Source organism: Bombus impatiens, unplaced genomic scaffold (genome assembly GCF_000188095.3).
Source record: "Bombus impatiens unplaced genomic scaffold, BIMP_2.2 scf_1461, whole genome shotgun sequence".
Classification (NCBI taxonomy): Eukaryota; Metazoa; Arthropoda; class Insecta; order Hymenoptera; family Apidae; genus Bombus; species Bombus impatiens.
The window spans coordinates 11,575-37,890 of record NT_177880.1 but is presented as its reverse complement, the minus strand read 5'-3'; the positions used below and the strand labels follow the sequence as shown (position 1 = coordinate 37,890).

At 37.0% G+C, this 26,316-nt stretch overlaps 1 protein-coding gene across 1 annotated transcript in view; it reads left to right on the top strand.

The window, feature by feature from the left end:
- Nucleotides 1–19,376: 19,376 nt before the first annotated feature.
- LOC117152402 (collagen alpha-2(IV) chain-like) overlaps nucleotides 19,377–26,316 on the top strand; it is a gene marked incomplete at its 3' end in the record, with an annotated part of 18,483 nt that continues 11,543 nt past the window's right edge. The window contains exon 1 of the mRNA XM_033324073.1: nucleotides 19,377–19,511. Within this exon, the coding sequence (XP_033179964.1) occupies nucleotides 19,476–19,511 (36 nt within the window). The remainder of the gene's footprint in view (nucleotides 19,512–26,316) is intronic.

Here is a 26,316-nt window from a genome sequence, read left to right as displayed (position 1 = left end):
TGCCACAGAAGGATATCATCCTTCGTCCGAGTGGTCGTCCAAGTTTAGCGAACAAATTTGCGAATCATATATTTCTAGAGAAATGAGTTTGTTCAGAAAGTTTTGCCGTTTTTTTCTGTCCTTCATTACGAATTGTGGGCAAACCGTTACTGCGTATAGTAATATTTACTGTGTGTAGCTGCAATGAGTCCAAGAAGCACTTGCCAAAAGCATTGAATATCAGCGAACCGAATGCATAAACGAATTTCCGCGTTACTTGTATATTTCTTTTTCAACATTGAAACGCGTAAGGACGTTGTTCGTTACCCGATGGTAAAAATATCCTAAGATTGAGAGATGTTAGACCTAACGGATTAAGAAATCTGATAGCCAATTTTCTGAATTTAAAATTAATTATCACGAAAGAAGGAACACAGCGTAGCAAGATAACGTCGTTTCTAAGAATCTTTAACGTATGATACATAATGAAGCGCTACTTTCTCGCCTAGACAAAGCGATTTATGAAACATCGCGCTTCACCTATCGATTTCACCATGGTCCTACGTGCATCAATTTCTAGCTTCGTAGTAATTTAGCCTCGACATTGACATTTCGAGGATAGAATTTGGGTTGAACGCGGCGTAGGCCAACGTACGAAAGAGCGGCTATCAGGTTCACCGGTCTGTAACTGCGAGGTCAATAAACCGCGCGCGTTCTTGCGGACGTAGACGCGGCGGCGAATCGGGGAATCTGCTTAAGTTTGTTAAAAATTCACGCACGGGGGTCAAACGTGTACGGCATATATCGTGGCTTGCTAGTAAGAGTATGTTTTCCGGTACGAAGTATTCAAACACCGTATCTCATGCGATCCGGCAATGCGCCTCGCCATTCAAAGCGAACGTGTTCCACTACGCTTCCAGAGCCATCCACGATGATCGACGATGGATAGACAAGATTTTCGTAAAGCAGAAAGTTATCCTGGGATCGGTCGTGTAGACAAGGGGTTGGTATCAAATTTCGTTGGAGGAGATTGATATAGTGATGTGGGATGGGTCGTTGAGAGAGAAGTAATATTGATAGAGTTTAATATCTTGCTTGTATGGCAGTGAGTAGGTAGATAGATTAGATGAACAGATAGATACATATACATACAACTTGAAATAGCCTTGATTGATAAACTTTTCTTTTTTTTTTTTTAACTAAGAAGGAAACCATGAATTATTTTAGTTTAATGACACGTGATCGATTATAAGGATTCTTGTCATTTGTTAAGTAGGTTTCTATGTGTGTGTTAATGCGTTAATGCAACAGTGAGCGTGTGTGTTGAATTGATACTCCACTCGTTAATCATTCTCCTTATTAGATTTCGTTTGCCGATTTTTCTCTTCTTCTCGGTGAAGAATCTTGTTACGTGGTAATGAAAAGAGGTTCGTAAAATTTCGCACAATTTGTCTGTCACAATAGTTGACGTGTGAAATCACGGACGAATCGAAAATATAAATTTGTTAGAAGACTTTCTATTTCTCATCGAGTAGAATTAAGTACTTCGTTCTTTTGAAAAGCGTCGCGCCACGACTTTCACGGAGTTGGCTGAAGTTTCTGTAACTCCAACGCCGTTGAAACTTTTCAATTCATTCTTTTAAGCTTCCCCATTTGAACTTCGTCAAAATTGCGTTGTTCGAATTTTAATATCATATTAACCTTCTACCAGATTCTTCTTTTCATTTCCTCATTTGTGAAACCAATTCTATAAGAGATGGAATGAAATCGTTCGAGAATTATGCAATGTCATAAATCTTTCTCTGAATTTAGACAATGTATTCTATCAAAAATATAAATAATTATATATTACATACAGAGGGTAGAGAATCGCAACGATGATTAAATCGATCAACACGTATCATGGCAAAGAAGAAAGTTACATGTAGCTTCGTTAATTAATTACGAAACTAAAGGGATGATACAAGAGTTGAGATAATTCTATTCTAAAACTAAATTCAAATTTTTAAAATCTTTACTTTCGCCACTATGATGTTCTGCCCGCTATATATATTGTCATATTGAATCATGTTAATGAACGAAAGAAGGAAATGAACAACGCGTGTATCTATCGCAATAAATTGCCATTCCTTCACGTTGATTGATAAAAGTTGAGTACATTACTAAGAAAAACCATGCATCCACTCTACGATAACAATTAAGATTACGCGTTACGTAAATCCGTTTCAACTTAGTTGTCAGAAATTTTCTAGTGTTCCGAGTCCGAAAGAATTTCACGGACCAAAAACCTTTTAACTCGATGACTACTACGATGACGCTCGATATTATCATAAATTCCAAGCTTCCACTAGCGACGAAATAAATTCCAACTCGTCACCGAGACTAATTCCACAGTCGAACAGGATCTCGAGAACACAATGATCAAAGATTTCACATAAATCTAGACGCAAACGGCACGTGAAATTCGTTGGCAACCATCGAAAATTCCCGCTAAGGATTCGTCAGCGGGTAAAAATCTCCGCCACTGAGCCACGCATTCCAATACGTCTCTTCCTCGACCTGTTACACGTCCGCGAGAATCCGCGAGGCGGATCAACGTAAAACAAAAAGGAAATACGTATGACGATAGATAAAATTCCCGCGATAACCGGCGCTCGAAAACTGCTCTTCATAAATAAAATCTCATCCGGGTCGAGGAGACACAACCTCGAGACGTGCAACGAATATCAAGCAATTACGCATTCGACCATAGGACAAGTATATTTCTCAACAACGTATCGATTATTTAAATAAATTTCGGTGTATCTCGGTTTCATGATGCAATAATAAACCTAGGTATTTTGAAAGAGACGGTTTCTGTAACCATTGCAAGACAAGGTAATGGGACAATATGTTCCAAGCTAATTTTTAGAAAAAATATTGCGTTGTCATATTTTGAGAGAATTTTGCGATTTTTATGCAAATTCATATTTCTGAGAATATAATTTAAAGAGTAGAAGCTCGGTAGAAAATCGTTTCATCGAGTATTACAGAAACTACTATACTTTCAAACTTCCTATAATTTTCTCTATTATTATGGATACGTAAGTATTAAACAAAACAAATTTAAATTAAATGGGTTTCAAGGATCCGATATATTCGGATAATTATGTATCGCAGTAGTCAGAAACATCGTTCGGTCGAGTTCCGTGCCACTTGCCAAAAACAAGAATGTATTTAGATGCTATTTAATCCGATGATTTATAGATATATCACGAATGTACAACTCTGGAAGCAGGAATTTGAACAAAAGCTGGAAATTAACTGCCTCTGTTTTATTCGTCTGGTATTTTGCGCAAACGAGTTAGTTGTTGCCACAGTCGAATAAGTTTTGAACACATCGGAAGATCCATGGCCAAATTGTGGCTTGAAACACAACGGAAATTAACAGGGAAACGAGAGAACGCTGATTTCGAGAGCAATGGGGTAACGATGGTTTGAAGAGGAAATTGGATAAACAGATAATAAAGATTATAATTGAACGAATTGCGTTAAAATTAATTTTGAAATCAGTAAAATGTAAAAATCTAAGAATTTATAATTTAATTTATAAAACTCTGTTACTTTTCATATCGTATTTGATCTTCTATAAAATCGATAAAAATTCCAATCGTATAATTTATGGAGTTTGCCTAGATAATACCCAATATATAAGACTATTTTTTAGCTGTCTATTAAAACTATTTCTCTTTTTGTACGAAGCAAACAGAATTTTTTTCTAATCGACATCAGAGCGAAGTTTCGTTCCCCGTGCTACTGAAATCGTAAACTACGACAAATAAGTTGGACATACACTGGTTCATAAAAGTCCACATTTGAACATTTATTATAGACGACTTTTATGTTCATATAAGATTTCATTAACATTGTGTGGAGACATGACAGGTTATTCTGTCGCACATACAATTCCTTAAATTGTCAGGAGTCGCATTCGATATCATTTTCGTTCGCTACACGATCGAACGATTCACGTGCACGATATTATTTTCTATCTTCGCAATGGAATTTTTGAAAAAATTTCGATGGCGAGTATCATCGACGTGTTGCCGAAACATTTTTTCATAATCATTTCGTGACATTACGATACATCACGTATTGTATAAAAATACTACTCTGGCGCGTTCTTTCGAGCAATATGCACGTTTATTAAAGAGAACCGGAAAGCGAAATAGGAAATGTACGAACCTAAATGTTACATTGGTTTGTTGTTTGAATATTCGAAGCTCTTATAGAGTGTGACATAAACGACCATTGATACATTCGTACAAACTGTTCGTTGCTTGGCATTATTAATACAAACTTTCTTATGTTTAATTTGACAAAAATCAAAGTATAAAAAAATCATAGAATAATCATTCAAGTCAAAAAGTGTGTGGTTTTAAAATTTTAAGAGCATAGTTCGATTAAATCCTTTAAGAGCCGCTGAAATTTGTAGAATAATATGAAAGAGAAACGATAAAAGAAGGATTAAGAGTGAGATGTGAATTTATAAAAGAAATATCAAAACTCAATAATAAACATGCAAATTGCAAACATGATTAATGACGCTAATTCCTAATAAGTAATTCCGGGAGTAATTTACATCATGTTCAATATTTTTTCATGTTTATCATTTTCAATATTATAGATATATTTGTTGCTGTACATATTATCGAAACGTTTGAATAAATAAGGAGCCAATAAAAATGTTATTACTGGAAACTGAAGAAAGCGACTAAATGAAGAAAAAATTATAGAAAAAGGAATAACGATATGCAGAAATATGCACGCTAATTGACCAAGTAATGAAATAAATTAACGAAGAATAACTTATTGAATAGTCTGAGTGACCGTGTAAAATGTTCATTGCCGATGACCTGATCTTCCTGCGTAAACGCCATTCCTGAACGGTGTTGTTCATTAAAACCTGAGATTGCAATCGATCGAAGTAACGGCATCGTTGGCGAGATAAAACGCAGCGATAAAATGTTACGGCAATTCGAATAATAAACAACACGTAGCACTTTAATTTTTGGGAAAATAATCCGCCCAAAGATTTCTCGCTTCTCGTTTGAAGCGGCGCTCGATTCTGAAAAGGTGTTCTGAAATAACGGTACCGATATCATTTTATTACTTGTTTTCCGGTCGTTCACTCATCTTTTTTCTTCGATCTCGATAAGAGAACACAAGCTTAATTAAGCAAATTATAATCAATGTATGTCAGAATCCTAGTTCGTGGAAACAACGTCAGAGTTTAGTAGATTTTAACAGTGATTTACGTCGAAACTCGAGGGCTTTAGCATTTTGTTTACGCCACGAAATCCCGTTTAAGCATCTCACTTGCCGCTTTTCGCCGACGCAAACGTGGGATATACGTTTTTCACTCGATTAACCGTTATATTACGTTAGGTTGCCCGAAAAGTTTCGTTCGTTTTATAAGGAAATAATAGACGCACAATGTTTCTTGTTTTATATTAGTTTATTGAATTATGCATGAACATAATAATAGAAATCTATTATCACCTTATGAGACGAAAGAAACAACCTAAAACATATATTGTCAGCGATTTAGAATATAATACACTCTTTTTCTTTTAAATTAAGAAACAAACATTTCGCTATTATGGAATTCGCCTATTGTGTAAAGACTGCAGTTGTTAGTTGCGATAATAAAGAAAGTCATACATGTAATTAATCTCAAGTATAAAAGGAATAAATCACGTAGCCGTAATAGTTTCTTCTGTAACTAAGATTGTTAACGTCTAAAAGATCGAGATTGTAAAGCGGAGAGAAAGAATTTGGACGAAGAACTCTCATGAGAACTCGCTAGATATAGAGATTTCGCTAGTTAGTACTTCGAGCGATTACAAAGAGATAAGTTAGATTGAACATCTTAATAAAATGCGTTTTGCGATACAAATATCGAGATAAATCCACCGATAATCACAATATTGGAAGAAGCGAAAACTTTAAGTACAATAGCAGTGATTCCCAGCGGAAAAAAAGATCGATAATAATGTTGTCGAGCCTTAAGAAGCTTCGAAGCGTCCAAATAAAAGTTTGACGAAACGGATCGAAAATTCGAAAACGACGACGACATGAATATTTGTAAAATTGTTACATTAATCGATAGCAATTTAATTACGAACACATAATTCACTGATAACGATAAGGGCCAAAACAAGCACCTCGTTCAACTACATAACATCGACATTATCGATTTCTGCAAGCTGCAAGCTTACGTAAATAGCCGTGACTATCGTTGTTGTAATTTAAGAAAATGTTAGCAATCCAAAATCAACATACCGTGGCGTACAAACATACGTTTACAAGGGGATCCTAGTGACTTGTACACGCCAACATTGATGAAACTTTGCACAAACGTTCGTTAGACTTATCTAAGAATTTACTCGTATCCTGTTCGTGACTGTCTTTTACTTTAAGGAAAAAATCAACCCTTTTATCCGAGCTGGTCCTTCTACGTAAATATTTACAAATCGTAAGCGACAATGATATCAAGAAATTATCGAAATAAAAGTTATACCGTGTCTTGAGACCTATAAATCCGTGCGAACATTTTTTGGAAGAACCATTTTCTTATGTAATTTCCTACACACGGAATAACTTTTATTTCAACTATTTTTTTTACATCTTCTGCTGTTTACCACTTGTATGTAATCCTGTTGCGCGTCGTACAAAATCTTCTAATAAATAATATATTGAAAAGAAGCTTCTACAAGCGTCCAAATACTCTCGTCAGCGGTCGTTTAAATCGTATCTTCATCTATTACCAATTCACCTATTTTCCCATCACTGAACAACATACGATAATCGTTGATAAATCATCGACGATGAGATATTCGACAGAATTTTCTCACATAACAGCGAGAGAAAGGAATTGCACGAAGCTAGGAATATCGTTTTGCCTGTAAAACACGATCAGTTGTGTAATTATGAATGTGTTTCCGTAATTGTTTCGACTGACAACTGGCGTTGGTTAAAAAGGCCGGTCATGTTACAAAACTCGGTTTTGTAAACACCGTTTGTCATACGAATAGCAAATGAACATCTGCCTGAAAAACAGCTTCCAGGGTAAAGGTTGTGTTGCGCGCAACACTTGTTGCACCATGGCGACAAGGATTCACAATCGCAGAGACTTTGGCCATTCGCAATCCATACATTACCGAGGAATTTGAATCCATTCCTGGCCGGATCGAAAGAGGAGCGATTGCGCTATCGATCAATGTAATAGATTGATCAATCGCTGGCTCATCCGGCCTTACAAGTAGCGCGTCCTTAACTAGTCATGACGCATCCCACTAAAGGATCGTTACCTTTGATTCTACTATTTCTACGGCTCTATTCTCGACGAAATAAGTTGATCTTCCTTTAAACAGGTTGCATTTATGATAATTTAGTACCATTCTGTGTTGTGTTTTTGCATCTTTATCTTCTTTTCTTTCCTTCCTTTTGACGACTGAAGCTGATGTTTGTTTAGCGGGGTGCAAATATGGGAGTGTTGAATATGTAAAGCGCCCGGTAGCTGATGGTACAATCCAGCAAGGAGCGATTCTACGTGAAAAAACAAGTTGAGAATGTAGAACAAAGATTTTCCGTACGAGGCTTCGTTTCTGTGGAAAACGATTTCGAAAGTATTCTCGGTGTAAGTTCATTTAGATGCAATTGTCCTATGCAAACGTAGAAAGAAAAGCCGGAGGATATTGCTTTAACGTTGTCCCAGCGTTTATGCACGGCTTAATTTTGAGCCATTTTAGAAGTAAAGAAGCGAACGAAGATACACTTCATTCTTTTATTCTTATTTCAAACCCTTTAAGAGGGTTTCACGATTTTATAGCCTGCGTGGATTAATTTGTATTCTCTTCCGTACGATATTCTCCTTTTTCAGCAGCAGCAAGAAAACGCACTCAGGATAATCTTGTTGTAACAGGCGCAGTGTATACAATATGCAGATAACTACTTTTTTGTATACTCCATGAATTAAGCTTTTATCCGGGCTTTATGCTCCTAAAGTGTTTTAAGATTTTAAAGCTTCGTTGAATTATTCATAAGCTCAAGATATATGTTCAACAATCCTTTCTTTAAATAACACTCTCCATAATTATTCAACACTTGTAAGAATATTAACCTTCCTTCACGGGAAGATTAATATTATTTATCGCAAAAACGAAGCACCTTTGGATCTGAATTTTCTTCCCATCGAATCATTTATTTTCTTTATTAATAAGCTCAAGATATACGTTCAACAATCCTTTCTTCGAATAACACTCTCCACAATTGTTCAACACTTGTAAGAATATTAACCTTCCTTTATGGGAAGATTAATATTATTTATCGCAAGAAGGAAGCACCTTTGAATATGAATTTTTTCCAATCGAATAAATAAATAATATAAATATACCTTACATGTGCGTAATCCAATTTTCCTCTCCTGTAATTCCTCATCCAAAAAGATTCGCTCGTTTTTTAAATTCTATTCTGCCAATGTTTCGTACAATAAAGGACGAAGTCCGACGATGCATAACATCGCTATAAAACAACCTCATCGGCATCTTTCGCAATCGATCTCGCGACCAGGAAACGAAATTACAGATCAATAAATTAAAGTACATACTTAGGAGTTTCGGCGAGATATATCGATCGGCCGCGAGATTTCACATGACCAGTTCGCCCACACGAGACCCCGGGCCTTAACCTTCCCACAAACGGGCCACGATCTCCGCACGATGATAACTGGTCGCGAGACACCAACGTACGCCCCAAAATAATCTCTGACGTCACATCCGTGAATTCTTTTCGCGTTGAAAAATCACAGCGCCGTTCGAGATAACGCGAAGTCGTAGTTCGGACGGAGTAAAAAGATTCGAATGTAGAACGGCAATGAATTATTCTGGAATTTTGGAATTACAGTTAGTTTCACATTGGCGCACGGTCTTTAGAAAAATACCACCGCCTTCTCGTTTCGACCGCGTTTAAGCACATTTCTATTGGTTCGCCTGTTTCAGACAGTTTGATTGTTCAAAGAATACTTCGTGCTACGCTTCATCGGATGTAGGTAAATTTCACCTCTCAGGAGCTTGCCTTAACTCGTTAAGGACGAAACGATTGTTTATTACGGCCTTGTAAATATCTCAATTTAAGTTTCATAAAGTTGTAGAATCTAAATGAAATAAACTGAAAATAAAATGAATCGACCGAATCCTTGGAATTCTCCTTCGGAGTCACAACGTTGTGAAACGGAATTCGATAATGTAAATTGATCGAAAGTGTTGGAAATGCAGGCAGTGTTGCATTAACGCAATGTTGACGCGATGTTGTAATCCTTAAGATTCCTTGGATTCATTGATCGAATATTCAAATAGTTTCGATTAACGGTTTTTCATTTTTACTTTCCATTTTTCGCCTCGATATAAGAATTTTGTCTGTATGTATAGGTATTCGACACCAGTGGATGAATAAACGTCGACCAATATTTAATGAATATTTCTTTAGTCGAACGAAAGCATGTTTGTACCATTTTTTCTACGCGTTTGCAGAACTTTTAAAATACGAGTTCAGGCTTCAGATTTCAATACATTGGAATACAAGAAAACGCAGTTTTAAACCTTATTAAGTTCTTCCTCGTCTTTATTATTTTTTCTTTTAATGATGAAAAGAATAAACATCAATTTTCGTTCCATACAATGTGCTACATATCACATTAGAGTGTGAAGATTTTCAGACTTTGCATTTATTTATATATTTCAATTCTTACAAGCATCGTCTCTTTGTAATTTCGTAGTTAATTAAAGTGTAACTTTACTGTCTGTTATGACGCGTTCTTATGATTTCAAAAAATACTACGAATTTTCTGTAAGAACGTAGGACATTACACTGGTCCTGAAAATCGTCTAAATAAAATCTGCCAGTACAAAAGAAAACATACGTACACGTATGATAACTAGCACAATGTAACGTATTTTCATTCTTATCTCATACAACACCTACCTGGCCGCGTAAATTAAGATCGCGCACAAAAACTACCGCATGGTAAATTGTAACATAATTTACCACGTAAAAAAGAGTAAAAAGTGTCTCGCGTAAAAAAATGCCGCGTAAATTGCGGGACCAGTGTATTTTATGAAAATATGCAGTGCAGTGACCCGACTTACGTCACTCAGCCAACCATGAGATTTATTCAGTTGTATATTCTAATATAAATATTATATGCACGTACATGTTATATAATCCTAGTAACATACCGTATAACGCGGATGCCAGTGTAATTATAAATATCTTTCACCGTTTCATCTACGCAACAAGAATAATCGTCAACAGAATTTTCGCTGATTATATTCAGTTAGCCTGTTCAATTGGCTGCCTAACGCGATTATATCACAACAATAACAGTGTCAGCATAGTGTCAAGGAAGTGGAATGTTAACGCGCGACTAGCAAGTCACGACGACGAGCGTCCCGACTGGTTCTCTTTCCTCTATTCCTGAGCGGGAAAGTTACGCGCGGTAGCGTGTCAAACCAGTTACCTCATGTAAATTATACTTTGTCGGAAATTATCAAGAGGACTCACGGCGTAGAGTATCATTCTGTAGGACGTTAAGCAGCCAGAGAAAGTGATTTGTGTCATGATGAGGGATCGCGTGTGATTCACGATTAAGCGCGACTTCTTGCCAATTCGAATTCCGTCTCATTTTCTAGCTAATGTCAACACCAAGTATCGCGGAGAAAACTGCGAGAAATTTATATGCAAAAGCTATTTCGTTGGTTCGAAAGAACGTATTACGAATGTCGATATCCAAAGTGTAGATGTTTCAATAAAATTTTATTTCGAGATGTGACTGGCTTGCGAAATATTTTTCCACGGGGACGATTGACATGATTTACAAGAAATGATTAACCCTGAAATGCTACACGTATATTCACACCTATTCATAAATATTAAGACATTTCCTGATTTTATATAAAATGGCCAAGGAAACGGCCAATCGACCATAACTTTTTATTCATTCATTCGATAGAATTTTGCGGGAAGCATCTAGGCGATTAGAGGGTTGGTAGATTTAACGGATAGTTTTCATCGTGAAAGAATTTTCATTAGTCGAACAAATTTCAAAGAAGTTAAAAGCTCGAAAGTTGACGGTTTCCGTTTGATTATTTATAACTTTCGAATAGAGAGCTCGCGAAGCAGATCTTATCGTTTTATCCTTGTTAATTATTAAAGTCAGCTATGGAAACCAGCTATAAACGTAAATCAGTGTCACTTTATGTACGAAGTCACAATTTGTTACTTGTCGTTTTCAAAGATAATATTCGCACTCCGTGATATTTATACGTATGCATATGACTGTGTCTTTGAAAAAAGATACAACCAACGAAAAAGTATCAGAAGATGTTGGCAAGCTACATGCAAAAATTGATCAGTATCAAAAGATTTTGACAAGTATACTGTGGATGTTCATGCATATTCTCTGAAAGATCTCCACGTTGACATAAAGTAAATGAAGTTTAGTGTCTGAAGCTTCGATTATTGGATCATTACGAACAAATTCACCGTTTGAAAATTTCTAATTCACCACAAGTCTTTAACCTGTCGATAGTTTAGGCCTCAGTGACACGGATAATCTAAAACTCCATGCAAACATTTAACTAACTTCCTTCGTCAGGATATACATACTTCGGTACTCGCAAACAACGGAAAACTCTGATCTCAAAAATAGCTGTCCTTTATGATTATACATCATAAATTGCGTCAATGGAAAGTTTATAAAAAGAGAACGAAAGTAATTTTGTTGCCTAACTAATATCGATTCAGGATCATATTTCCTTGTCAAATTTGTTCTTCGTTATTCTTCCTGCGGCTTCTTCGATCCTTTGCTTTTGTCACGATCTTCTCAGGCGCTCATTAATTTTCGTTAAAGAGGAATTGCCGCAGATAAGAAAGACAATAAACGAAATCAAAATGAAACCAAGTTGCGAATAATCTTCTAAATTTCGATTCAGAGTTTCCATCTGTTTAAACATTCTTTTGCAACTTTTCGCATTGCTTACTTCGAGAAAGATAAAAAGAAGCATCGCAGAAACGTAATCGGATACGAAATTCGAAGGTACGATAGTGACGCCGTTTGCAAGTGAAATTTAACGGTTTTTCGATAATGGGTAGAAGTTGAAAGGGCTCAAGCTTTTCTCCTCCGAGAGAGAAAACTGACTGAAGAAAACTGACTGATAACTGCGCTTGCAGAAATGATTTTACCGCAGATGGTCGCTAAAGGAAATCACTTATTTAAAAGAAGATGATTCCTTTGTACATTCGTTGCTTACTTGGTCCTGTATTTCTTAACAATGATAGCTCAGGCGATGGAAATTTGTATTAATCAAGATTCAATTTTCTTATTTCTAAGAGATCTGGTGTAGGTGACAGCTCGTTTTTCTTTATTTATAAAATCTCGTTTTGTAGAGACGCCTTGACGCAGCGGTTCTTTCTTTGTAGGTTGATACTCCAATGTAACTTTCCCTTGAACTACGTTCGAATTAATAAGATTTACTTTTCTGACTTCGCTATTGCGATCAAATTTGCGAACCTGGCATCCTTTGAATCCTCGTAGTCCTGTACGTCGATATCAATTCCGTATTTTATTTGAATTGTATTATTTCAGACGTACCATGTTTATTCCATTTCTAATATTTTGTTTAATAGAAATATGTTAGTAAAATGGAAAAATATATTTCGAAATTGCGAACAGTTTTTAAAAGCAAGTTACTCACAGCTCATTGAACTTATTGAAATATGATAACACGTGGAAATGGGAACTCGAATCGTAAAGAATTAAATAGCCATATGGATTTATAAAGGTTTTATGTATCGCGTATCTTAGTAATTAAGTTGGAAATTGCAATTGGCAGCCGTTACTACGGAGCAATTACTTACGTCTAGGGTTAATTATCCGGCACTATCTCCAACGTTTCGATTAATCAAACGATCAACGAAATTTCCAAGCGATTAACGGCGGTTAGCTGTTTTCTACGATGTGTCATTTCCGAATTAACTAGACAAATTGATGTGCTAATTTATGGATAGAATTCCTGTTGGAATGTGTCTTTTGACAATGAATCTTAGCACCGGTGAAAGTGACTGCGTGTCACGGATATTATTTTCACACGCAACGTTTGGGCAACTAAGGAACCAAAAACCATTTCCGAATTTCTTCCGAATATATTGACCAGATGACCAGTTACAGGTTTCAATTTGCATTATTAATAGTTTCGTTTACGTGATTATAGAAAGTTTCTTCTGTTTTTCAGGAAAAAATACTGCACGATGCAGCGATTAATTAAAAAGATCGTGTAACAATCTTGGATCGTTCGGCAATAAAATTTATTCCTCCGTAATGTTATTCAACCGTTTAAAATTTGTTTGGTACAAAAATGCAAGGATTAGTCGGGAGTAACATCGTAAATTCAAGCGTAGAATTTCAAAGGTAGATAGACATTGAATCCATGTCGAATCTCTTTGAATGATAATTAAAAACTTTTTAATTACATCGAACTATTAATAACGAGCTGCTCTCTTTGCTGATGCCAAATTCGGCTAAAAACATTTTTAATTGGACAGACAAGTCTCCAGTGAAAAATGACGAAGCTAACATTGATTAATTAAAACTTTCTGTTCCTCTCGATTTTCATCCATATGCAAGAAATTCATCAAATAGCGGAGCACACAAGAAAACCAAAATACCAAGTTCCTTACATATCGTGAAATAATTCCAGTAGTTTTAATATCATTGGTACATACTCGCGGAAAATTGAAACGTTCGTACTCGACAAATTCTATATCATATCCCAAACATCGTGCCATTTCACGAATGGAACTTGCAAACCTTTAATTCGAGGTTGGAGAACGCAACGAGCAAAGCAAAGCCCCTTTAGACTCGTGTTCGTGTCGTTATGCTGGTCTGCGTGATAATCGTATTCCGGGCAGGGTTTCCGATAGTTTTGCCCGGGTGAAATTACCAAGAGGAAATTAGAACGGCTGAGAGAGGTTTTTCGGCGTGTACGTGATAGTTGGTCGAACGAGGATGGGCGAGATGGAAATCTGTAACAGCGGGTCCGCGTAAAAATTCGTTTCGTTCCGTCGATTTACGTATCCGGCATGCAAAACACAGCGATCATCGCGCAAGAATGGCAACAAGCAGTAGAAACTTTTTAGGAGACAGTCTCCAATGCCTCTCCAATGCTGCTTCGCTGTCTCTGTCGCGATCAACCGTGGATCGAGCTCGATCCTCCATCGCGGTGTCAGGCCGAATTATAATGCGACTTCGAATGTAGGCCAGCGTGAAAAATTTCAGTACTTTTTACCGGGCAAAGTGTATTGGTAAGGTTACTCTGCTAAGTAGTATGAGATAATTGGGTTGATCCCTGTACTGTGATAAAGTAAGGGTGTAAAATAAGACAGGGGAGTAAAAGCATATAAGGGTAGGATGAAATTGTTAGGCGAAATTTTGTGTTAATTCGATAACGGGGGAAAAAGTTCATTTTCGTTAATTAAAATAAAAGAAAATACTTTTTATTTATACTACTATCGGGGAAGGAAATTTATGACGAAGGAGCGAAAGATACAGGCCTTGTGAAGCTAAGCGATACATCCATCAAGTATGGTGAAAATTTGATTGATTAACAATGATACGATATGTTGAAAAGAGTTATAAAGATACGTATCTGATCCGAAAACCACATAAAAATATAGCGATGTTAGTATAATATTACTTTTAACAGCGTAGTGGATTTTCATTTAAAAAATGTCATTTGTTATATTCTTCGTAATATGTGTAAGATAATACGAAAGTTTTGATATCGTAGATCAAACGTAGTATTGTAAGAGAACACGAGACATACGATACGGTATTTTAGAATATTTAGCCATGATTCAAAACGCTATGTAGTTCATTGGAATATTCTAAGAAATTAGACTGCAGTTAACTGCAACATTACATTACATTACACGATAGTGTGTTGTTGATAATTGTGTAATAGATGATAAAACTGTTGTGTATTATTATAACGTGAAAGTTAAGCTTAGTAAAGTAGACAGATACGAAAGTGAAAACATGTCACACTCTGTATCGTATGATCAATAGTAAAATCGTGTGAGGTATTCTATGTCACAGCATGTTAGCATTCTGAATGTTTACTAACGTAAGAAAATTGCACGCGATGGGTTTTATTCAAAACATTCCGAGGTATGCCACGATCGGAGAAATTCACAGCTCGGAATAATCAAATATCTAATTTCACGGTTGTCGAATAAAGCAAACCGGACCCAAGAGACAGAGGAATTCTAATAGCAATGTATAACGATCAGGTTTAAAGGTTGCAAGCTTAAAGGAAAGGGAGGAAACGTGTCCCAGTGGCATCGTGTGAAAAAGCTTCGTATCTACATTAACCGAATTTCTAACTTAAAAGCAGAACACTCTCTGCAAGATTGAACAAACTTTAATATGTGATAGGAAGAGGACGCGAGAAAAGAATTTCTTAATTATATTGCATATGCATATGTAATGTACGTACTGCCAATTACGAACTGTTTTTTCTCCAACGTTACCAAATAAAAAATTCCTACGTTTCATTGTCACAAGATTATTTCAAATCACGAAGAATAGCTTGCATCCTTAACTTTTCTCAAAAAACAGAAATTATGTGCGATACAATTTTGGCACTTTCGACATGATGGACCAAGTTAATTAATTTTAATTCGTAGTCTGTATTTCATGAACATGGCAAGATTTATTAAATAATTTTAACTTTAATTGAAACCCATAGTTTCGATCGTCTACGACTGAAACACGCCAGTCGAAGGAAGGTTAGATTGATAGCAACGAAGCAAAGAATTGTGTTACAAAACCAACGTGTTCGAAAAATACCTTAGCGTAATTATTCAATACATAATAGCAAATCGCGGTTCTCTCGTTAACATTCAGGCAGCTAATAAATCATCGTCATAACGACATAATAATCATTGACTACATCGTTCGAAAGACATTATCAAGTATCGATCCTGTGAATTAAAATCAAATACCAAATTATCTGTCGACGATACATCTTCCAACAAAATGTCATTACTTCGGTCATCATAATATCGATCTGCTATCTTCAAATATGCTGAAAAACTAAATTTATTAAAATCCAATGATAATTGTTAACGTGTTTAGCTTTTGCAAGGAAAGCGTATCCGATCGCGAAGAAAGTGCAGCCACTGGCCATCACCGGTGCAACCAGTTTTAAAGTCAAGGTTTACGCTTCAAATTCGAGTTATGCAAGACACACACACACACACGCACAAAAACGCTCGTGTCTTCTTGAAACCTTATACGGGGTGTCTCAGTAATTATGGTACGATTTACAAGGGGAAGATTCTACGTGAAGAAGGCAAATCGATGATATACGATAAAATTTTCTGAACGACGTTTTGTTTTCGAGAAAGCCGAGTTTGAAGATTTCTTAAGCTTCGGCTCATTCCGGACTGCACAGTAACCAACAATCGACAACATATTATTTTACGAAAATAAGTAAAAAATGTAGAATAAAATTGGTCCATAGAACGGTTTCATTTACGAGAAAACGAGCTTTGAAAATTGATCGTTTGTAACTAAACCCTTGAAACTTTGTTTTCTTTAAGATTTAAAGAGGGCTTAAATGGAAAAATTTAATTCTACGTTTTTTTTTCATTTATTTTTGCATACAAAATAATCTTCTGTTTGCAATCGGTCGATAATTAACCAAGTTCTTAGCCATATGCATATTAAGCAAACTTTTAAATTTGATATTGTCGAGAACGGAAATGAAGTTTTAATCGTATGAAAAAATGTTATTACGTATCTCTGATTTATTTTTTCACTGTGTATCTCGTGCGTTACATGAACCGTCATGCGGCGTATTATACGCGGCTCTCGACTCGCTAATTAAAGTACATCTGTGGCGAATGTTGGTAAAAAAATGGCCTCTATCATTCTGCAGCTTTCCCAGCGATACCCTCGATAGCTCGTCGCTAACGTCATGACTCATTATGTTAGAACGTCAAGGAGCCTAATGTTTGGATACATCGTTATGTCAGCTTCGATGTTCTTTGTTGTAATGCACTCTCTCAAGAGCCAAACTGATCTTCAACTCCACTCTTTACATATTCTTATATTTCGTTACATTTACATTTCATTGTACGTTACTTATATCCAATTCTGCAAACACGAACGACACGCTTCTATAAATTCATCCGTCGTAGGAAGATGTCACAGATAAGATCGTAAGATAAATTTAAAATAATGTTTCGATATGACAGAATAAAGGTAGATTTCTCTCAAGTTATCTATATACAGAATCACTCGTGGGTTTTTAATTAGCTTCCTACCACGTATCTGTCGTTTCTATTAAAAACCGCTACAATAAACTATCATCAATCTTGATCTCCAACATCATCATTAATTTAGCTAAAGTTCTAAAATGATACTTTTATCGTTACGACTTCTCACTAGACATGAAATACTATGATCAAAGTAGTCACTTATTGCCATTTTTGATGGCATTCGGCATATTTGCGTGAACACGAGACACGGAAGCGAAATCCAGAAATCCGATCGTTAATTGGTAACTGAACTGCAACAAACTTGAAACCCTTTATAGAAGTGATCGTTAATGGAGGTTCTCCAGGGACACGATACCTGTAAGTATATCTCAATCGATGTCTAATTGATGACTAACTCAACTACACTTGAAGCTACCCTTTGTTCCATAGATATCCATTTGTAAGTTTTTCGTCGCGTTTTCTGTACAGTAGCCCGTGGCGATATTTAAACGTTTGTCATAGAAAACTTCGACGTATACGTTATGCGTGTTACGTAAAACGTTTTAAAATTTCATTGACAACGAAATGAGTTGAAGTAGAACAGGAATAGAACCGACTCTCATAATTATATCGAAGTGTTCGAAGTCGATTTGGAAATGTATATATGCAACGTAAATTTAAAGGAAACTTTGCTAATATAATCATGGCAAACAGATCTAATCTCGACGATAATGGAATTTCAGAATTTTCTATATGACACGAACAACATATCGATAGAAGGTTTTTACGAGTGTTCGAACACTTTTGTGAGCAACTCGCTATTTCTCACGATAATCTTGAGGCCAAATTGACTCGGATCGTGAGACATTCGTGTGCAGCTGTATGACAAAAGTGCCTCCGGTGTAAAGCGTACAAAGCCTTCATCGAGTAGAAAAATGCGTTCCTGTTTACGCGATCTAGCCAATCGAAGGTCGTAAACGTGCAAATATCTTTCTCGGCCTTTCCCAATTGCGTACCTACGAAACTTGATGAATCGGATACAGTGAATTTCTCGAGAATCTTTAACGAGGTGATTCATCGTCGCGTCGCGTCCCACCTGCGAAATACCTGCACAGTCCTTGCGATCGCTGGAAAGGCCACGCTATGGACCGAATTACGAATTTCTTCTTTCCAATGCTGCGAGAGAATTCTGCATAGTTCCGGGTGCTTTTACGTATAATCCTGATTTATTTCTACCGTGCTTTGTTCAGTTTTACAGGCGATACATACCATAAGTATCGTATGGATTTGTAAATTTAAATATTTTTGAAGAAAAAGAAATTAAATTTCCCACAAAGGCATACAAATTCGCAGTCTAGCGATACACTCTCAAGATACGTAGTAGATCGCAAATTTCTATAAAATCTACTAAAATAATATTAAAAATAATACACTCTTTGCTCTTCAAGAAGAAAGTAACACGTCCGTAAAGATAAACTGCAACGAAACTCCCGATTGCCACCCGCATTCTTCCATGGCCGCTGGTAAAAATAACGAAACCGCCCCCGAAGAAAGGTGGAAGAAACGATTTACATCGCTCGACACTCATCGATCATCCGTCTATAGCACACCTCCTCGTTTCGACTAACAACCGCGAGCCTTTTTTGAAGGTACCAAAACAAAAGCAACAGAATGGAGGAGTAGGGAAAAAAGGAGGTGTTCTGAAACCATCAGCCATCCTCGGAAACCATCGAATCCCCCATTCCATAAGCATAACGATGGTTGGAGGATCGTGCCACGTTCCATGACTCCTTTTTACTCGAGCGGAAGGGTCCTGCGGATTCAAGACGAACAAGGATCACTATATCGTGAGGGGGAGGGCAAATAGAGTGGGGAGCACGTAAGAATTATCCCTGAAGAGTCGAAACGGAGAAGAATGGGGAAAAGAGAAGACACCAAGAAGAGGATGGGCACCAAGTTGGTCGGTTGGTCTTGCCGACCCCCACCCTGTATATAAGCCTTCTTCTGCTGGCTACGTCTTCAGTCTTTCAGTTCGAACGGCACACTGCGTGTACAATACGAAGAGATCATCATCTGTACGAGACTGAGATCGTCGTGACGATGCCTTGCTAAACGGAAGCAACCGGTGCGTCAGGATGGTCGGCCGTGTGCGCGCCGCTTTCTTCAGCCTGGTACGTGTCCCATATACGCAGGACCACGAGTGCTACAAATTCTTTTCTATTCCTTTTCGCTTCTTTCTTCATCTTCTCTTCCTTTTTGACAGTCGAGTCAGTGAATTGCCGTAGTTAGGTAATTGTGAAACGGGATGTTGGTCAGAGAAACGTTACAACTCAATTTCGCTGCAAATAGAACGGTCGTGGATGTAGGTTCGTTGAGTTTGTCGAGAGTAGGCAAGGTGTTTTAGACGTTTTAGAGTTGGTAATCAGGTAGAAATGGATGAGATAATCGCGTGGGCTGAGTAGAATACCATTGACATGGATTGCTGCGTTTTGGTCCGATGGCCTTGTATGGAAATTATTTATTTGTCAAATCCTTTTGCAACGTCGAATCAGGTTGGGCAGACGCGACGAGGAAGTGTCGTTTTCGAAGTTGAAACGAGCTGTTGGAAACGTTGATTGTGATTTAGGTGTAGTTCGAGAAATGGGTAAACTGTACTCTAATTTTGTTTGGGTGCTCGACGAGCTTGAAATATTCGGAACACGATATATTACTCTGTGTAATAACGCGATCAAACTTTTGATGTTTTAAATTGATAGCGAATATCGATGGAATTAAAATGTTATCAACAAGTTCGTAATCGCAACACTACAAATTGTGTGTATGATTTATTCCATGTTACAATTAAACTTTTAATTGAAGCTTCCCTTTTTTTCGCGCTGATATGTGGAACGCGGGAACGATATTTATTAACTCGACGCAATTTCAATATTGAGTTCATTCTATTCGTTTCATAGGTTGCACGAGAAACAGAAAACGTGTCCTTTCATATGAACATTCTGCAATAATTCTCAAATTCTACGTATCCATTGAAATTTGCGCACGTACCTTCGTCTGCAACAAACTCTTCATCGTGTCTCATTCAACATAAAAATATGTTTGGAATATGTGAAGAAACTTCTAAACGGTCTAATAATTTTATGTTATTAAACGATAGATAAATAAAATAGAAATAGTGGGTGGTTAAAATATAAAAACAACGTGTGACTTGTAAAATTTCAAATATTTCCTATCACGAAAGTAAAATTAATCGATCGCACTATCGTTATTCAATAGATTTTAAATTATATAGAAATTCATTAGCGTACTAGCCACGAGTTGATTGAAATTGATTGATCATTAGTCAGACTGAAATAAAGCGTTTATCCGCGAATAATCTTTCACGGTAGCCGTCACTTAAATATAGCGATGATAGGCGTTTACACCTGCACGTTCTGTGGGATGAAAGCAAAGAGATTCACGCCACGTCGCGACGAAGTACCAACGAATTACGAAATAAAGGCATACGTTTATTCGACTGCAAATAGAAAATCGCAACCAACAATCGGGTCGGCGATCATTCTCTTGCACTGCACCCAATGTAACGCTCGTTACTTCCAACACACTTCCGCTTATGTTTAGAAAAAACAAAAGAAAAATCAACCTTTAATTCTTATCAACTCGTCAAAGTCAAAATATTCTCCGCATAGCATTTAATATTCGTATCCCGGTAGAATGATTTAATTTTTAGATTTCTTACTCTATATGTTACCTATTTTTTTTTTCTTTTTTTTTTGGGAAATAATATAGATCATTTCCTTTATCGAGTATTCCTAGTGCAATTTCCATCGACTCTCACCAATTAAATAATTCTCATCAATCAAATAACTCTCATAGTATAGATTAATTAAAAACATACAAATAGTATTTCAATTATGCGCAGAAATTATTCACAGTGGTTGCGAAAACAATTTCAAGAATTATTTAATCTCGATCGGAAGCCTCTAACGAATTTTCAAGAATATCACGTGGAAATTAATTATTCCGCTTACGTGTACGAGTAAGGATTCGAAGAGGAATGTTTCAAGGTCATTAAACCTTGCGCAGATAACAGAGGTTCGGTTATACATTTGAAATGCGTCGGACGTAGTTACACGCGAATCGAAGCGAATGACGATTGCACCATCATATAATATAATAGGCCGGTATCGCGATGGTCGATGCTCGTGGCGCGGAGTTTCATTGATCTTGGCACTCGCACGCCAATGTCGTTGCACTACATTTCATTCATAACTCTCAATGCCGCGGGAGTAACGCTATTATGCTCGCGTGTAATCCCGTGGTTCGTTCGAGCGTGACGCATAACGATGCATTCGAACGCGTATCGGTCGCCAGTCATCGAGATGACCCCTGCTATCCGACGCATCATTGTCTCTCAGGGTATAAATTATATAAGTAAGTTGCGACTACTTGCGTACAAACGATGGAACAACCGCGAAACGAACGATAGACGGTCGCGATAAAGACATCGGATCAGAGTTTTGGTATATGGAACGTTTAGGGACTCGTCGACGAATCGACGAAGAATCTGTCTCATTAACGTGCATAATTATTCGCGAGTTTTAGAATAAAAAGAGGATATTTGAGAGGAATACCAAAGATAGAAAGCACTAGTAGCTGTGGTATTGTGATTTGGAATTTAATAGAAGATGAATTAAGAGAGATGGAACAAAGATTTGAAGAAATACTTTTCAAATAAATGAAAAATCGGTATCGTTTGTTTACGACAGAATTGGATAATCGTAGAGATTGAAAGAATGGGATTCTTTAATTTAGAAATTAGATTCGATCTTTTCAACGAGTCTCCGATATTGATGGTAGACGGGCGATAACTATAGGGTTCTAAGTGCACAAATACAGAGGAGATGGATAGGTACAGGGAGCTGGGGAAAAAGAAAGGGCTTGTGAAATAATAGCCGGTCAATGGTTAGCAGAAGATCTGCTCATCTGTCGGGAGAACTTCGAATAAGGCCTCTTCTATCGAAAGTCTGGCAATGATTGACGACTACCGGTTGAACTATAGGCTGCTCCGGCTCTATCTTCAATCTCTAGAAATTATCTTCAGATGCAATCCGTTTGTACTGTTTACAAATCCGGCGAGATACAGCGTTTAACGCTTTGATACGGCTAGTTAAATACAAAAGCTCAGCTAATTTGTTCCGGTCCGCAGCTGCCCGTTTACTGCGCTTCTGCGATAGTACGTTGCAAATTTGCAAATTCGTCTGGCCGCCAATTTCTTGCAAATTTTTGACTCCCTGAACGGTGCATCGACTCTTCCACGAAATAGATAATCTTTATCTATCAGATATCTATTAACAGATAACCCCTTTACCTTCTTTGTACAGTGGTTCACGAAGGTATTTGAACACATATCATAGAAACCCTCGATGTGTATATCGTACGTGTTACGTAAAACGTCTTGATTAGTGCTCTAACGAGACACGAGTCTCGTGGTTTTATCAATAAAGTTTGAAAGTTTATCAATAAAAAAAATTAGCATTGACGAAGGTCCCCAATGAATATCCAGATTTATCAATACGATGGTTAATTGATTACTTAAACTTAACTTTCGTGATCATTGGGAAATACGCGTACATTTGTACTTTAGTGAATATCTTCTCATTTTTACATACGTATATCCTACTTTCGCATTTGTTTCAAACTTAACGAACATAATCATGATAATCAGTCTCATAACGGTGCTAATGAAATTTCACAATGTTTCGTACATAATGTATTCGGTGAAAGATGTCTACGAGTGTTCGAATACTTTCAAGAACCCGTGTATCTCTATTGAAACGTTACAAAAAAGGGTTTAACAAGAATTAAAAACCGCGACGTCTGTCAGACGAGTAAATTTTAATTAACCAGATGTAGGGAGAATTTTTTTACGGCAGAGATAATTCCCTTGGCGAGAAGATCCTATTTGAAAGACATTTAAACGATGTGTAAACGTGCTGAGAGTACAAAGGGAGTAAGTTTACACATGCACCTGACCACAATCGTCATTTAATCCTGGATAGAATTGAAAGTTTCGTCGAACTCGTTGTCATAGTCACGAGGTGGTGCAATGAGATGTACCAGCCACCCTAAGGTAAAAAGTAATTTGCAAACGCGTTTAACTGCCGATTCTCTGCCTCGCAAACAGACGGATCTTTAATGAGACGACATACGACGCTCGTCACGAGCTCCGACTACTTGGCTAAATAACACAGATTTCAAAAGGCTACCCTCTCACGTGGAAACTTTTCTAAAAGCTGATACCCTGAGGTAATAATTATGTTTTATGATTTATTGAATGCTTGATCGTCGATACGCTCACGTTCACAATTACCCTTTACCTTCGTCGTTAGGTCTTCTAGCTAAATATCATGCAATATCTTCCATATAATCGTAACTCACGATGGAAATTATTTCGCGAATGTACGCAAGATTCGATTGCTCGGGTCAAGAGTATAATCGTTGTAAAGTGTGATTGAAATTGAGCACAGCAGGTGTTTAAATGAAATTGCAGTCGGTTTAAAAGCACGGCGAGGAATTCTGAAATTAAAGTTTGATTCGCGTAGAAAATCGCAGCTAAAACGTAACAAACAATAAACCACGTTATTTTCTCTTAAATTTCTAGAGCTAAAACCGACTGAAATTGTTACTTCGGGCATCATTTTTTTTTCTTTTTTTTTTTTTTATTTGTGTTTAATTACACTGGAAGCTCTGAAAATTACATAGCAAATCGAAAAGTAAAAGGATTTGCATGTGCCCAGGGAAATACATAAAGAGCAATAACGTGAATTGCAAGCGAAAAGCAAAATTATTATTTAATAATGCTTGCCTATATCGAAATTAAATAGTTGAAAAACCATAATCGTTCCTTTCAATGCGATGCGAAAGTTCACTAAATGCCGTACAACTTGTCTAAGAATTTATATATTAATGTAATCAGTAAAACATAATGTTGGTACGCGATGCATTAAGCAACTCGTTGCAACTCAGTTGTGAAAGACGCGCGCAAGGAACAATGTTTAAAGGTTAGACAGCAAGAAAGTCTTGTTTGAGGAGCACGTGTATCGGCCACGCTGATTTTGCCACAATGTCCTTTTCGATTAATTTCCCCGCAGGATTTTACTTGGTCTCTTATGTTTTCGATATGCAGAAAGATTGAAGTTACAAATTCACAGAGAGAACATGATTCAGGGTTTCAGAAAATGGTCTGTGTCCAATCAGGGAACAATGACATAGAAAGCAAGTGTTACAAAGCAAGATGGTAACGTTACGAATATGCTAATGATTCAATCAGATTTCTATTTCGGGTTTATCTGGGAGAAAATAGATAGAAAATGTGAAAGTACTGTGCAACGATCGAAAGTTGCATCACTGGGAATATTTTGGAACAGATACCACGGGAATAGAAATTTTGTTTTCTTTTTAAATAGTGGCAGATCCTCAGAGAGAGTTTTCTTCTGACAATTTCCTGAATATTGTTGCTTACTGATACAATCGATAATAATTTACCGATCAGATACTTTGGTGATTTTTAACCAGCTCATGAAAACCAGACAAACATTTTGTAACTTCCATATACATTTTCAAGTTCGTTTCAAACATTATCGATACAATCTTAATAGTCGTGTTTCACCATAGTGCTAACGAAATTTCAAAAAGTTCTATATAACACGCATGATATATTCGTGAAAGGTTTCTATAATCGAGGTAACGTCACCATTAGAAAGAAGCTAGGAAAAAATATTCTAAAACAAATATGAAAAGTATTCGATTTCTGGTGTTTCAATTAAAAAAGTTTCTTTCTATTCCTTTGTTGTTCAATTTTCCACGTGCTAGGCAGTATGTGATAAATTAATTCGCGTTTTGTCTGATTTTACATTAGAAGAAACCACAAAGCCGCAACAAACACCGTCGAACCCTCGCACACTTGTTGCCACGACCTCCGCAACGGGCTGACAATGAATCCGTGTAGATCCTATCGAGCTAACTTTCTTTTCGTAATCCTCCCAATAATGCAAACCGCCTCCATCTGGTTTCGGTAATATCCCGGTTGGCCTTCTGATATTAAATTGCTTTTCTCCCGCAACCGGCCATTGTTTCCACGAACAATTAGTACGATTACGTTGATGAACGAAGGAAAAGAAGGAGGGAGATTAAGTGTCGCGTACAGTGTCGGTTGCGAGACCACCGAGTTATCTTGATTTTTGGAACAACGATCCCTCGATGTTTCGAGGATCGGATAGAACGATTCCCGTGAAGCACGCAACCTGTGAGCATCCACGTAATCGATCGCAATACAAATCGTACAATACGATATCGATGTTTGAGCATTGCAATTCAAACACCATTCGGATATTATTGATATTAAGCAAATATTTAATCAAATATACAATTATTCATCAATGCTGCACACAACTTCGACCGATCGATGTATTTAAGTCAGTTGCAACTTATTTAATTGCATCTCTTTTAATTATATCTATGACTATTTTTTAATATCTCACCTAACCTACCTGACCAATTTATTTGAATCTCCATCAACTTACTTGAACCGCAGTGTCAGCCATTCAAACTCAACGAAACAATAGAAATGTTACTTTATCTAATATCGAAAACTTCTTTCATCCTTATCATTTAATCCCTCCCCTGGAAATAATCACTAAGTTCATTCCTCTTCTAATATCTATAAATCGATTCCTCTTTCTACGATTATCATTCCTACTCGAATTGCCAATCAATTCTTATCAATCTTGCTTCGGTCTTATCCTATGTGTTCAACGATTCGAGCTCGTTCGGCCATGAATTTCGCACGAACCAGGCCGGCTGAACTTTCTCCGAATAGAAAACGATCTGAATGATCCTAAACTCGGCTGTGCGCGCGTATCTGTTCGAATCGATGCGGCCAAACCGTAAGATAAACGATCGCCAGGCCAGAGGCCT